The sequence below is a fragment of the Arvicola amphibius genome, chromosome 8, assembly GCF_903992535.2.
Source record: "Arvicola amphibius chromosome 8, mArvAmp1.2, whole genome shotgun sequence".
NCBI classification, from domain to species: Eukaryota; Metazoa; Chordata; class Mammalia; order Rodentia; family Cricetidae; genus Arvicola; species Arvicola amphibius.
Window position 1 is genome coordinate 109,166,336 of NC_052054.1, and position 14,546 is coordinate 109,180,881.

At 42.8% G+C, this 14,546-nt stretch overlaps 1 protein-coding gene across 1 annotated transcript in view; it reads right to left on the bottom strand.

Moving 5' to 3' along the window:
• Positions 1-14,546, bottom strand: part of Col4a3 (collagen type IV alpha 3 chain) — a 131,707-nt gene that overhangs the window by 10,426 nt on the left and 106,735 nt on the right. Inside the window, 13 exon segments of the mRNA XM_038339473.1 lie at positions 1,871-1,943; positions 6,617-6,648; positions 6,651-6,725; positions 6,728-6,745; positions 6,903-7,035; positions 7,037-7,089; positions 9,687-9,737; positions 10,326-10,424; positions 10,768-10,813; positions 10,816-10,847; positions 12,877-12,910; positions 12,912-13,007; positions 14,346-14,353. Of these exon segments, the coding sequence (XP_038195401.1) occupies positions 1,871-1,943; positions 6,617-6,648; positions 6,651-6,725; positions 6,728-6,745; positions 6,903-7,035; positions 7,037-7,089; positions 9,687-9,737; positions 10,326-10,424; positions 10,768-10,813; positions 10,816-10,847; positions 12,877-12,910; positions 12,912-13,007; positions 14,346-14,353 (750 nt within the window).

The window sequence follows — 14,546 nt, forward strand, 5'->3', positions numbered from 1 at the left end:
ATAGCCCAGAGTTCATTATGTCAGGACTTCTCATGTAAATTTAATTCTGTAGCAAAGTGGTTAACATTTCACTTCTATCCATAATCTTTGGTACAGATGATAAAAGGTGACCAAGAAATAGCCATCCATTTGGAGAAATACTCCTTCAAAGACTATTAAAAGTGCATAGGCATGGACTGGGCATGTAGCCTTTAATCCCAGCATCCAGGAAGCTGAGGCAGGTAGGTCTCTGTGAGTTTGAGGCTAGCCTGGTCTACATAGAAAGTTGCACAACAGTCAATACTACATAGAGAGACCCTGTCTCAAAACAACAGCCTCACATCTACTTAAGATACTTTAATATCAAATATGATACCAGTAGGTGAAATATAGTTTGGTTGGACTTAGGGTGCAGGTCTTTAGTCCCAGCACTCGAGAGACAAAAGCAGGAGGGACTGACTGCAAGTTCAGTGCTCTCTCAAGAAAGCAAAACAGAGAAAACAAAAAACAAACAAAATAATTATTTCTGCACCAAAAGTTACCAGGCAACTACTTTAGAAATTGTCCATTTACTCTGAGAAAGGAAAGAAAGTATGAATGTTTACTTATGACTATGAGAAGCAACCTAAATACTTTGGTGATGGAACTTTTGTTCTAAATAAAGAAGTGGAATCTCATAGTAGATCCAATTCAGGGGGTTGATTCTGAAAGTTGATTGTGTCCCGTGGGAGATATCACAGGGTTGGCTGTAGGAATCTCCTCCTGCTTGCCTCTAAATACTTAAAAGCATTGAAAGATGCTTTGCTTTAGTGGAGCCTTTATATGCTTTTCCACTGTCCGTGTTTTTATTCTGAAACTTACGAAGATGATGTTCACTTTGCTCAGGAAGGCCTGCCATATTCAACTGACCCACATCCAGTGGGGCACCTCACCAACACTCATAAAGATTTATCATCAGCTAACTGCTCCTTAAAACTCTGGAATCTGAAGAAACTCTAAAAAGATGTTTTAAAGCCCACCTGGTCCTCCTTTGAACCTAGAAACAGTTCTCCTGCATGGAAACTTGGCCATGTTCATGTTGGATCCAATTGTTATTTAGTATTTCTACAGGCTGTGATAAGAGATCCCTGCCCTTACGAAAGTCATACTAGGGAAGTAGACAGTTAAACAATGAAGCAAATTTTTAAAATTTGCATTATGTTATAGACACCCCCTACCCCCACTCCTGGAACCAAATTTCACTGCATAACTCTGGAAGGCCTGAACTTCACAATATAGAGCAGGCTGGCCTTGAATTCCTAGGGATCCTCTTGCTACTGCCCCCAAGTGCTAAAATTACAAGCATACTCTACTATACCTGGCATACCACAGTAAGATTATAATGGCTTGGGTTTCAGTTGAGTCCTGATGAAGCTTTGGGTTCAGTCCCTATCACTACAAATAACTACATCCCATTAAACACAAATCTACATAAAAATTCACTTGACCCCCACTAATGGTCTGGTGGCTGCTGTTTTAGATGTGTTCAGCTTTCTAAATTATGAAATGGATTGAAGAGAGCCAAAAACTTAAAAATAACGCTGTGAGTATTGATGTACTATGCCGCCCCTCATCCCAATACATTTGAAAACTCCCAAAGGCAACACTTTCAGTTGTCTCTAAATTTCTCATAGTTTCCATTATTATGCTGTAGCTTTTTTTTTAATCTCAGCCCTGTGGGTTCAGATGCTAGTGGAGTGCTCACACTGAAATCCCGTTTGTAGATCCTCACCCCAGGGTCCTGTTTGTACTACTCCTCACTGTCTCTTATGACCACACGATGTGCAGATTTACAGATGTGATCTGAGTAGCAGTGACTGTATTTGTAAGAGCAATAGTGTCAAAATGGTACCTTTTATTCCTGGAAATCCAGGGAATCCTGGATCACCTCTGAGACCTGGAAGACCTGGGGTACCTGGTGCTCCCTATATTTGAGCAAGGGGAAGGAGCAGAACCACAAAGTTTTAAAATCAGTACTCATGACAGATTATTTTTTAAGCAAAAGGTATAACTTTATATTGGCTAAAAATAAGGTGAAATTAACAGATACCACTTTTACCTGTCATTTCAGTATTCTGCCTACCTATAGCTCTTATACTCTCTAGAGCTCTTCTTAGGACTATTTGAAACAACTCTCTCTCTCTCTCTCTCTCTCTCTCTCTCTCTCTCTCTCTTCACACACACACACACACACACACAAACACATACTCACACACTCATGCACTCAAAACACGAAGAACAAACTTGCCATCCAGTGTTAGTGTACACTGTTTTAGCTTTGAATGCATTTAAATGGAACTGCCCTGTATTTCAGGTGGTTTCAGGAAGAACAAACCTGTGATTTTTGCAAAGACCATGCGAGCCATTGTTGAACCCAAGTGTCGTTCTGCTAAACTGGCAGAGTTCTAAATTCCTCCTGATGAGGGTGGCAGAGAAGAAAACTGTCTAGAGATGGGAGTGGGAAGGGGGGTGGGGGAAGAGGTTGAGCCTGCTGAGTAGGAAGAGGCTCACATTGTTGTGGGAGTAAGAGACACTCAAGGACAGCCCTGAGAAAGGGGGGCGGGGCTTCTGAAAAGAGAAATACTTTAGTTCTACACACGCCATTCCTAGGAATTGAGACAGAATGCTATTGGAAACAATGAACCTAAAATCCTGAAAAAAGTGCCAGGAATAACAAAGGTTGCCTTAGCGTCAGCTGCCTCCAGAAGAAAAAGACTTTAGTCTATTTGCTGGCATGGGGTGGTGTGAGGTTAAAAGAAGAGAGAGAGGAAAGGGAACCCCGTGATCAGGGACTGGGCTTCTGGCAACTGCCTGTTCTCTTTAGTGAGAAGTAGCTACGGAGAGTCAGACACCAGGGTCAGCCCTTGGGTGGCAATGGAGGTCATTTTGTGCAAAGAGGGAGTTGTTAAAAGGGCTTATCAGGACGTCCCTCAAGCAGAATCATTTTCCCTTTGGAAATGACCTTGAGAGCATCCAAAGAATCAAGACAAGTCCTCTTTACAGAGTGGACTTTCTATCTGCCAGTGTCCCTGGGAGAACTTTAGATGTGATCATCAGATCAATAATGAGACCTTTAAGATCATCAGAGGGTACATGAGTGACATCTACAGATTGGATGGAGGTGGACAATATCTCAAAAAATAGATTCTAGAAACCAAATAACAAAAGAGAGATTAAAAGAGTTTAGCATGGTTCCTATTAGTAGCCATGCCCCAGAACCTCCATATTCCCCTGCTAGGGTTGGGTCATAGAGAGCCTGTGTTTTTATGTGTTCTCTCCACTGTATCTTTGTGGTCACAGTGGCTGCTACAGAGGGCAACCAGGATAGGTTTTAAGCTTAGTGAAAGACCAAAACAAAAAGCAAGTTGTTTAAAGGATTAACTCTAACTTGTAGAAGAAACTTGACACATACTCTTCAATGAAGACGTGATATATGATTCTTTTAGGTTTAAACTATGTGTGTGTGTGTGTGTTTGTGTGTGTGAATACAGGTGTTGTCAGAAACTAGAAGTGTTGGATAACCTGGAGCTGGAGTTATTATAGGTGTGTGGTGGTTTGAATAGGGACGGCTTACATAGACTCATGTGTTTGAATGCTTGGGCCATAGGGAGTGGCACCATTAGGAGGTATGGCCGTGTTGGAGCAGGTGCGGCCTTGTTGGAGAAAATGTGTAACTGCAGAGGCAGCCTTTGAGGTCTCATATATGCTCAAGCTAGGCCTAGTGGGGCAGTCTCCTGCTGCCTTTGGGTCAAGATGTAGAACTCTTAGCTCCTTCTCCAGGACCATGTCTACCTGCAAGCCACTATGCTTCTTGCCATGATGATAGTGAACTTAACCTCTGAAACTGTAAGTCAACCCCAATTAAATGTTTTCCTTTCGAAGAGTTGTCATGATCATGGTCTCTCTTTACAGCAATAAAACTCTAAGACAAGGTGGTTATGAGCTGTGTGATGTGGGTGTTGGAAACTGAACCCAGGTTCCCTGGAAGAACAACAGTTCTTAGCTACTGAGCCATCTCTCCAGCTGTGATGTATTGTGTCTTAGTCTAGTAAACGAGACCTTCATGACCTGCCTCTTTGCAGTCCTCTGGTCTCTGGTTCAAGTCAACCCCTGCCTTCAGTTTGTACCCCTCCCACACACACGCACAGTGTCTTTAGGCCTTTCAGCCTTCATCCTTGCTTTTCTTATCCTCCTGGATAACTGGTGTGCATCTTTTCAGACTCAGGCCCTGAGCACATTCCACAGAGGAAATGACGTGTCCTTCCTGTATTCCTTCAGCTCCCCACCTTTCTACTTAGCGTGCAGTGTGAAAATGACATGTCTCAGTGTCTGTCTCTTTCACGTTAGGATGTCTTGACTGGTACAGGGCAGACACTCCATAATGAGTATTGAACCACAGCTGCCTATCCAACACCTCTTTCCAAGAGACCAAGGAAAACAGAAATGGGCGTACTGATTGGGCCACTAAGAGAATTCAGGAGAGGTGGTAGAGGTTGAGGTAGAGACTCAGAAATGAGAGGTCTTGGGCTGGAAGCCCAAGAGTCGGCCAGAGAACAGGATGGCATCATTGGAGGTAAATGTAAAAGTTCTACACTTGCATCTCAAACACCAATGGCACAAAACTAGACAAGGAAACTATGGAAGAAACACTGGAATAGGAGAAACTCAAGTAATAGAATTGATGTCATGAAGGATTTACTAGTAGATTTGCTTAGGAGACATTTATCACATAAGGGTAGAATTTGGCTGAAGGGATGCTGTCTCCAAACTACAACCAAAGAGAAGTTGCTAACCAGGCCTGTAGAGATAAGATTGATGATCTAGGATGTAAGATGTTCAACAAGATTGGACCAGTCATTAGGCTTTTCACCAAAGATATGTCTCTAACAGAATGCTCAATGGGAGGGGGCAGCATGGCGTCCAAGTCCATAAGTCCCTGGTTCTTCTCCTTGAGAAAATGCATAATTCTGTCCGCTGCCAAGATGTAACCTGGGTAGCACTATCTGAAAAAGTACAGCACTGGCATCTTGAATAATTCTAGCAATATCTTTGTTATAAGAAATCTCCCATTTGCCTACATGGCTAGATTTATAGTCCTCTGGTCTCTGTGTAAGTTGTTCAAAGTGTAATCTGGAGCCATGACTGAAGAGGTTTTTTTTCTTTGCTTTGTTTTTGGGAGTGGGATAGATGATAGCTTATGGGGAATGCCATAGCTTAAGGTGTATACTAAATGTAGTAAACCTTCTACTGGAGACAAGCTTCTTTTGGCATTAGCTAGGGCTGAACACAGAGCTAGTAAAAAGCCTTTTCCTTTATTAATTTATAAGTATGTGGAATGACTTCTCACTGGGAAGGAAGATTATTTCTACAACAACATTGTAGAAGGTTTGAAGAAATGTCTTATGAAGACCAGCTGACTCTAAGCTCTGTGTAATTACCAGTGTGGCCATGAGTCAGCTGAGTGGCCACGGGATCTTAGGTTGAATTCCTAAAATGGTAATGTTTGGGGCCAGTGAGACACTTCTTTCTCTTAGCCACTCACTGGGGGACTTAGCTCTTCTTTACTCCATGGTTTTTCTACTGCTGGCTTCATTTTAAGGATCTTACTGTTGAGCTGGGGTATATTCAGGGTAGAAGAAAGGCTTGATTATCAATGAACATTCTCATCGCCTCTTTCATCATCGTTTTATGTGAAAAGTAAAAATATACCTGTCATAGCTCAGTTCTTTAAAAAAATTTAGCTAGCATATAGACAAAAGGTATGATATAAGATCTCAAGTGTTCATGCAGACATAAGCCACAGTTATTATTTGGTGCACTTTATAGGGACATTATTTATTGTAGATAATTCAGTAGGCAGAGAAAAAGCAAAATGGGGTAGTGATGTGGTGCTTGGAATTGTTGCCCAGTTAGACACAGAAGAAGTTATTATGAATCTTCCAGAAGCAGGTAGAAAATAATAGGAAGACATGGAAATTACATTCAACATTGGTGCTATGGGGTGAGGGAGAAATAGACATATTTATAGGCTAGCAAAGGTTATTTGGAAGCTATGAATATGGTACCATCAAAAATGGACCATCTGGGGGCAACTGTCAACCATCAGGTGTTTAATTTTTCCACACTGCATAGCTCAGAGTTTAAATTAGGCAAGTGTCAGAGGTTTATGCCCCGTAATCCATGAGCTAAGGCCTTGTAGAGGTGGAATCTTCGCAGACCTAAAATTGTTTGATTTCCTGCCTCTGTGGGACCTTGGATGCGTCACTGCACATCACTACAGCAGATGTGTCATCACCACAGCACACAGATGTGTCATCATAGCACCGCACAGATGTGTCATCACAGCACAGATGTGTCATCACTGCACTGCACAGATGTGTCATCACAGTACCACACAGATGTGGTCATCACAGCACCACACAGATGTGTTATAAGTGTGAATATATGGTATTCCGGTGCAGCTGATCATGCACAACAGTTTCACCAGAGTTAATAGGTCATAAAGAGTGAGCAGGTATGACCAGCACTGAGATCTACAATATGGCTGTAGTATAACAACAGTAAGTCACAAGTGTACTAATAACATTGCACACTGCACCGGGTGACCTTGTGGGCCCATGTCGCCTACATTCCAGGTAGACCTTTGGGGCCAGGTAGGCCCAGAAATCCTTTGTCACCTTTTATGCCTTTTATGATAAGTCCTGGAGCCCAGGGGGACCTGGCTTACCTGGATTCACAAAAGCACATTAGAGTTGCCAGTAAGGGATTCTGGAGAGTGAGTTGTGAGAGTCAGGGGTAGGAGAAGACTGAAGAAATGGAACGAGACAAGAAGCTCTGAGGGTATGCGAGAAGAACGCCTCTGATGTCAAATGTGACTTTCATACCTGGACTTCCTCTTGGGCCAGGAAGACCTTTGTTTCCTTTTGGGCCAGGGACAATTGCCCCAGGTAGACCTGGTGGTCCTGGGAGTCCACTGATGCCTGGGGGTCCTTGAGGTCCAACATCTCCCATGGTCCCCCTTCCTGCCAGGGAGGCCAGGCAAGCCTGGGGCTCCCTTGTCTCCTTTGACACCTTGCAAAGAAGAGAGCTCGGTTGGGTTTATAGTGTGTGGTTAGCGTCACAATGTAGGCACTTTCTTTGAAAATGTTTAAACATTCATAATTTATTTTGCCTTTTAGAAAAGAGGGCTGAAATGAACAAAACTGTAGGTCTTCTTTGTAGGTGTTGAACTAGGAAAAATCACTACACTATTACTAATCTTTGTTGTCTTATTTTGATTTGGTGTGGTTGTGTGTGTGTGTATGTGTGTTCATGCACACACATGTGTGCACATGCACATGCATGCTTCTGTGTCTTATTTTAAGGAAAATTCTGTCTCAGTGAACTTAGAGATCAAAAATTGTCTGGAGTAGCTGATTACCAAATTCCAGGGATCTGCATGGTCTCAGCCTCCTGAATGCTGGTATTGCAGATCTTGGCACGCTTCATACTGACCGAGCCATCTCCCACTCTCTCATTGCTTTATTTGAAAGTCAAAATACACCTGCCGTAGCTCAGTTCTTTAAAAGATACGTTTAGTTAAACATGGAGCCAAAAGGCATGATATAAGATCTACGCTGTCATGCAGACGTAAGCCACACTCATTATTGGTGAAACCTTTATAGTGACATTATTTATTTATAGATAATTCAGTAGAGCAGAGAAAAGTGAAACGTCAGGGGTAGTGATGTGTGCTTGGAATTGTTAGACACAGAGAAGCTATACTCCTGCTCAGGTCTCCTGAATAAATCTTCCCCACAGCCATGATACTGCATCCAGGAGGGATAAACATAACAAGAGACGTGAGAGACGACCCCAGAAAGACATTCCTGGATCAAAGATATAGTAGGGATTGAAAACAATCTCCCCCCTCCCCATCTCTGTTTTTCTTAAAATCAAGAAATGACATGTATTTTATCTTATTGTATGAGTGATTTGCCTACATGTATGTATGTGCTCCGTGTGGTGGTGTGTGTGTGTGTTGTGTGTGTGGTGTCTGGGTGCCCTGAGGGCCATAAGAGGGCATCAGATCCCCTGGAACTGGAGTTACATTGGTTTGTGAGCCATTATGTGCATGCTAGGAACTGAACCCATGTCCTTTAACAAGGACGGGCAAGTGCTCTTAACCTCTGAGCCATCTCTCTAGCCCCCTCCCCCTGTGGTACCCTCGAGAGGAAATGCATGACTATGGAAGTGAGGGTGAGGCGGTGACTGGAGAAAAGTCGTGGGCAGAGCACCCAGGGTGATAAAGAAAATAAAGCTGGTGGATGCTAAGTTGTAGTCTACTGTGCGTCCACAGCCTTTAGTCTATGGTGCCTGTAATATGCTGTAAAGAAGGTGATCAGAAGACTTCAGCGGTGTTTCTGGCTTTGTAGCAGTTGTCTGTGTTCGGCAGTGACCTCACACACTCGTATCATGGATTTTCTATTACTTTTTTTGTTGAAGATGGTTCCTTATAGTCTAATATGGGTTCTTTTAAGGATATGGGGAGAATAAACTAATGAAACCAATCCACATACTCCAAGTTTCAACAAACTCTTCATGTTTTGGTTATCCCAGAAGCACTGAGGCACGTGATCATTTACATGACTGGACTATCTGTTATTTTTAATTTAAAGCTTTTATTTGTTTTTTTTTTTGTCTAAGGTGTGATTTTTTTTTGAAATTTTTTTTTGCAGTTGAATGCAAAGTAATGCAAATATAGCATTTCCTCCCAGTTTTGAGCTTAGCCTAACAATATGAAACAGAAACATTTCTTTGCTTACAACTCTACTACAAGACTTGGGAGAGGGAAGACCCCATGCTCGTCAGGGTTAGAAGGGCTCTGGAAGGTGCATGAATACTGAGATTGACCATAAGGACAATCAGTCATTAAGAAAATAAGGGAAAGAGCAGCTCCTGTCTCCACTCCATCTGCAGCCGCAGTATAGTTCCACATCAACCTGCCCTCTGGTGGGTTCTCATGACATTTATTATGAATAAAGTGTAGTAGATGCTTAAACACTCCTATATACAAGGCTGAATAAAGACCACTCAAAGTACAATGATCTGCTGTCTCTCTTGCCTTCTTTCTCTATAAAATGGAAAAGAGATCAAAGAATCTGTTTCTCTTATGACACTAGCCTGGAAAAGGCATGCCTGCAGTCTGTCAAAAAACATGCATAGACTTTGAGTAACATGTTAAATAAGTCATCATGTCTCAGGTGTTGAGAGAGGTACAGCGTAGCCCTTGACAAAACCATAACATGGAACTCCAAGCTCAGTGCAGGGGCTGGAATCAAAGTGGGGAAGGGGCGGCCCTACAGCTGTATCTCAACACAGGAAGGATGCTCCACCTGCATCCTTTTAGGAGTCACATCATTGAAATAACCAACTAACAACAACAAACAACAAACAAAGATATACAAATCTTTTTATCTTTAAAAACTTTCACAGAAGGAGCTCCCAAAGCCTGGTCATAGCTTTGGAGTCCTTCCTTCGTTGTGTTAATAAACAATTTTAATTGACTATTAAGACCTTAAATACTTAATGCCACCATTAGGGCATCTTTCACTTGCCAAGTTACATTGTCTGGTAAATCAAAAATAGAGAACTAGATTCATTAAGGTCAGGGAAGAAGAAGTGCCTACCTGGAACACCAGGGTTCCCTTTTGGGCCTGGATGGGCCCCCGCAAGCCTGGAAGAGTAATTTGGATATATTAACATTTGGTTCATCTCATACAATCTTATATATGAAGGAAGTACAACTGGTGCATGCTGAGAATGTGTAGAGACCAAACTCTTCTAACCAGCGAAGAATGGTTAGTCACATGGAATTAAAAATATTAATAAACAAGTAGATCAAATATTAAAAGTAAGGGCCAGTGAGGTAGCTCTGTGGGTAAGGGCTCTTGCCTCTCAGCAACCTAGAATCAACTCCCTCTATCCCATGTAGGATAAGAGGAGAATCAACTCTTGTGGTTCATCCTCTTGATTTCCACATGGCAGTGGCATGAATGAACCCCTATACATACGTTATGCACACAAAGTAAATACTTTTTTTCCCCTGAGACGGTTTCTCTGTGTAACAGCCCTGGAACCAGCTCTTATAGACCAGGTTGGCCTTGAACTTACAGAGACCCTCCTATCTCTGTCTTCTGATGGTAAGGGTATGCCGCTACCACCAGACTGCTTTTCTTTTTTTCTTTTCTTTTTCGCTTTCTTTCTTCATTTTTGGTTTATTTTATTACTTTATTTATTTATTTTTGCAGAAGCTGTAACGCTGTTTCTCTTCTCCTTTTCTCCGGGTGGACCAGGAATTCCATCATGGCCCTGTTGCCTCTCATACCCATTGGGTCCAGGAGGTCCTGGGGAATCCTGAGGGGCTGAAAACAAACAGAAATCCAAACCACGCCATTGAAGACATGGCCTCTTTGCTTCTATGGCCTACTGTGGAACACCGGGGGAGATAGGTAGAAAGGGCTCAAAAGTACAGAGTTTTTCAGAACCGTTGTTTGCGCAACTGCATAAGAATTTAAAAAAGTGTGGCCCAATTAATACTCTCATGAGATGACCACGTGGCATTTTATAACTGGGTAGATATGTTCATTAGAAAGGCGTGTTTTCAACCCCACTGTTCTGCATCTCATGGGAGCATCAGACAGCCTAACCCCTTGAGAAGGAGGTTGTTTTCTCAGGCAAAGGGCAGAATAAGTTTTAAATGAAACCTGGGGGGGCCAGTGCTTCCTGGAAGGCCTGGACAGCCCTTCTTTCCTTTAGGGACCCAAATCAACCACCAGGACCCGGATTCCCTGCATATTCGGAGAAAAGGGCAAAGAAAAAGAACATTGAGATGTGAGCGTATAGTTTCCCTCACTGCCACCAAAACGCCAGTTCCAGCCACCATAAGCCATGTTCTGGGAAACCCTTGCAGACATTCCTGACAGGTCACCTCAGACATTTGTCCTGGGAAATCACACAGGTGTCATTCCTTTCATATGTTGTAAGTCCTGATGCTAAACACCTCACAATGCTATTGTATTTAGCAACATGGTTGTTAAAAATTGGGGGCTGGTAAGATGGTTTCAGTGGGTAGATGGTGCTTGTGGCTGAGCATGACAGACCTGAGTTGTGATCCTGAACACAGAGTGTTCAATATCTGACATGCTGCTAAGATCAGGAGCCAACTGGCCAAGTCTATTGACCTCTGCAGTGTTGGAAAACGTCAGTTAAATGCTATCTTTATGTAGTCTGCAGTTATACCCAAAATAGTTCAAGTTTTTTCAGGTTAATTAAATAATTTTTCCTCCCACTTTTCCCTCCTCCTCCAGGGCTGGGAATTGAACCTAAAACCTTACATACGTGAGGCAAATGCTGTACTAACTGAGCTTCATCTCTAGCGAGCAATGTTTTTTTTGTTTTTTTTTTTTTTTTTGGTTTTTCGAGACAGGGGTTTCTCTGGCAGCTTTAGGAGCTTTGAGCAATGGTTTTAATAAAACAAAATGAAAACTTGCTATAGAGGTAACATGGACACCATGTCTGAGCCAGAAGTAGGCCAGGGCAAAAAATTTAAAATAACACTACAGGTGGTAGGAATTATAGTTTCTCCCAATTTATACCATCGAATCCAACTCTTCAGTACCTCAGAATACCATTGGGTTTCATAATATGGTTGTTAAAAATTGGGACTGGCAAGATAACTAAACGGGTAGTAACGCTTGCAGCCAAGCCTGACAACCCGAGTTCGACCCCCACAACCCGAGTTTGATCCCCGGCTGGGATCCACATGATGGAAGGGATGCACTGATTCCCACAAGTTCCTATCCAAGTTGTCCTCTGACCTCTACATGCATCCTGCAGTTGTACACATACCGCACTCACATGTAATAAATAAATAAACAATGCAATTTTTAAAAAGTTGAATAAAAGTGAGGATTTTGCAGCCCAACACTTGTGGCATCTTTGTAGAGATTAGGATGACAACAAAAAAGGTGGCTCTAGCCACACCCCGGGGGGGGCTCACAAGAACAAGCCTTACCAGCACGTTGGTCTTAGAGTTCTGGATTCCAGACTGTGAGAAAACAGCTTCATGTTAAGCTACCCAGTCTACGCAGCTTACAACCTGTCCCGCTAGCTATGTTATTCTTAACCTAAGACTGTGTGGGAAAAAGTATCACTTCATGCTTCTTGGCTGATTTTTTGAGCCAGAACTTCAGATGTTTTGATTACAAGAGCAGGTGTTTAGATTCTGGTCCCTTAGACAGTAAAATGAGGCCGCTGCTGATTGATTCACAATTTTGAGTGCAGTTAGAATTGAAGTTAAAAGTTGAATCAAAACAGTTACAGTATATATGTAAGCGGAGGCTGCACGTTCCTTCCTGGTCACCCAGACCCGAATAAACACACAAAAACTATATTAATTACAACCCTGTTTAGCCTATTATATCAGGTTTCTTATTAACTAACTCTATCATCCTGAGTTAGCCCATTTCTATTAATCTATGTATTGCCACTAGGCTGTGGCTTATGGGTGTCAGACATGTTTCTCTTTCCTCTTCGGCAGCTACATGGTGTCTCCCTGACTCCGCCTTCTTTCCTCCTCTATCTGGTTGGAATTCCCACCTTACTACTATTCTGCCCTGCTATAGGGTCCAGAGCAGCTTCTTATTAACCAATGGTCATAAAACGTATTCACAGCATTTAGAGGGGATCCCACATCAGTATACATCAGAATTGTAGCTGTTTCTGTTTACAGAGATGGGTTCTAAAAAGGTAAGGGGCATCCTATAGTCACAGTTTCTTTCTTTCCTTCTACTTTCCAAACTGTAAAACAGGGCTCACCTGGGTGGCCACGACTTCCAGGACTCCCAGGGGCTACCGTCAGGTCCAGCAAGTCCCGATTGTCCAGGTGGCCCAGGTGGGCCTCTCTCTCCTTTCTTTCCTTTGTCATACCTGGAAAATCCTGGATCACCCTTAAATTCAGTCAAACACCTTTAAGAGTTCCATATGAGCAGGACATGTGGTTAGGAGTAAGTAAGTAAGTTAGTTATTCATTTATCAGTCCCTGCTGAGTGTCTGCTATGGCTGCTACAGGCCAGGACCCCTGAATGTATGGGACTAGTTGTTAGCTGCATATTTTGTGAGGGGGCCAATGCAAAATGCAAGTGTAGCTCTCTCTCTCTTTTTAAAGACAAAGAACCGAGAGGGTTTCAAAAAGAGCAATAGTAAGAGAGATGGACATTTAACCATGAGTGGGATCCTGGACACACTGGGGTCTATGTGACGACAGACTTGCCCATATATGATGCATACAGTCCCTGCCTTCATGGACCACAAGGCCAGCTGGGAGTTAGGTATAAAAAAATCACACAAGTAGGAAATTACAGAAGACTGGTGCGCAACGGGAAAGGGGAGTAGGAAACAGGCTAAGCAGAGAGGTGTCCTGCGGATACAGTGCTTAAAGGCACATGTATGCATACCACATGTTTAAAAAAACATCCTCTACGGATGTACTATTCATTCATTACAATCTGTATCTCAGACTAATAATACTTCTAGAACATGCACGGTTGATGGTGACTTACAAAGTTTCCATCCCACTAACTGGAATGTATTATCTTCTTACCGCAACTCCCTAACCTGATAAAAAACCAGCCTGAAGCCAACTGAGAATTCTACAAGTTCCGTGTGTTGTTAGTCTGCAAAAACTCTGAGCCTAGAAAGAGCTGTAGTGAGCAGAGCAAGAATCCAACCAAAATAGGACTTGCTCTTGGAGAAAATACCCCAGCGGAAGGCATCTCCCTGGTGTTTCTGAAAACCAGTCAAAATAGGGGGAAAATTGTACTTCAAATAATGAAAGTTCCTTTTTCTTGAGTCTCTGCCTTGTCTCTAAAATTTTTCCTTCTCATTTTGACAATGTGTGACATTCTGCAGGTATGGACAAAAGAATAACAGCAGAGGTTCATTCGTTGGCTGCCTTGAGCCAGGGTCTCATGTAGCTGCCTGAGGCTGGCCTCCAACTTGTGTGGTCAGTGGTGACCGAAGCTCATCCTGTCTCCACCCTCCTAAGGATTGGAATTGTATAAGAGAAAGGGCTCATCCCCTGGCCCAAAAGAGATGACTTTTGAGGCCCACAGCTTTATGATTTCTGAATCCTTAACCCTTGAACAGCTGACAAAAGACATCTGTTTTCCTTTACTAAACATGCACCTGAGGACTCAACTGTCCAATTTAGCAATTAGTGGGTCTCTCGGGATGCTGCAATTTCTTCAGGGAGGACACAGGGTCCCACGTTTAGAAGCTCTGCTTACTGGAATGCCTGTTAATGGCTCTATACTGTGCAGCTCTGCTTCTTAGTGTTAGTGCAGAAAGAAGACTGGATGGAACTAAACCTAAAAGAGCAACCAAGCCGCACTCAACATCCAGTTGCTGCCACACATGTGGTGTTTTGTTAGCCAGCCTCAGTCTGATGAACACAAGCCCTGTGGAAAGGACCACTGCAACAAGGCAAC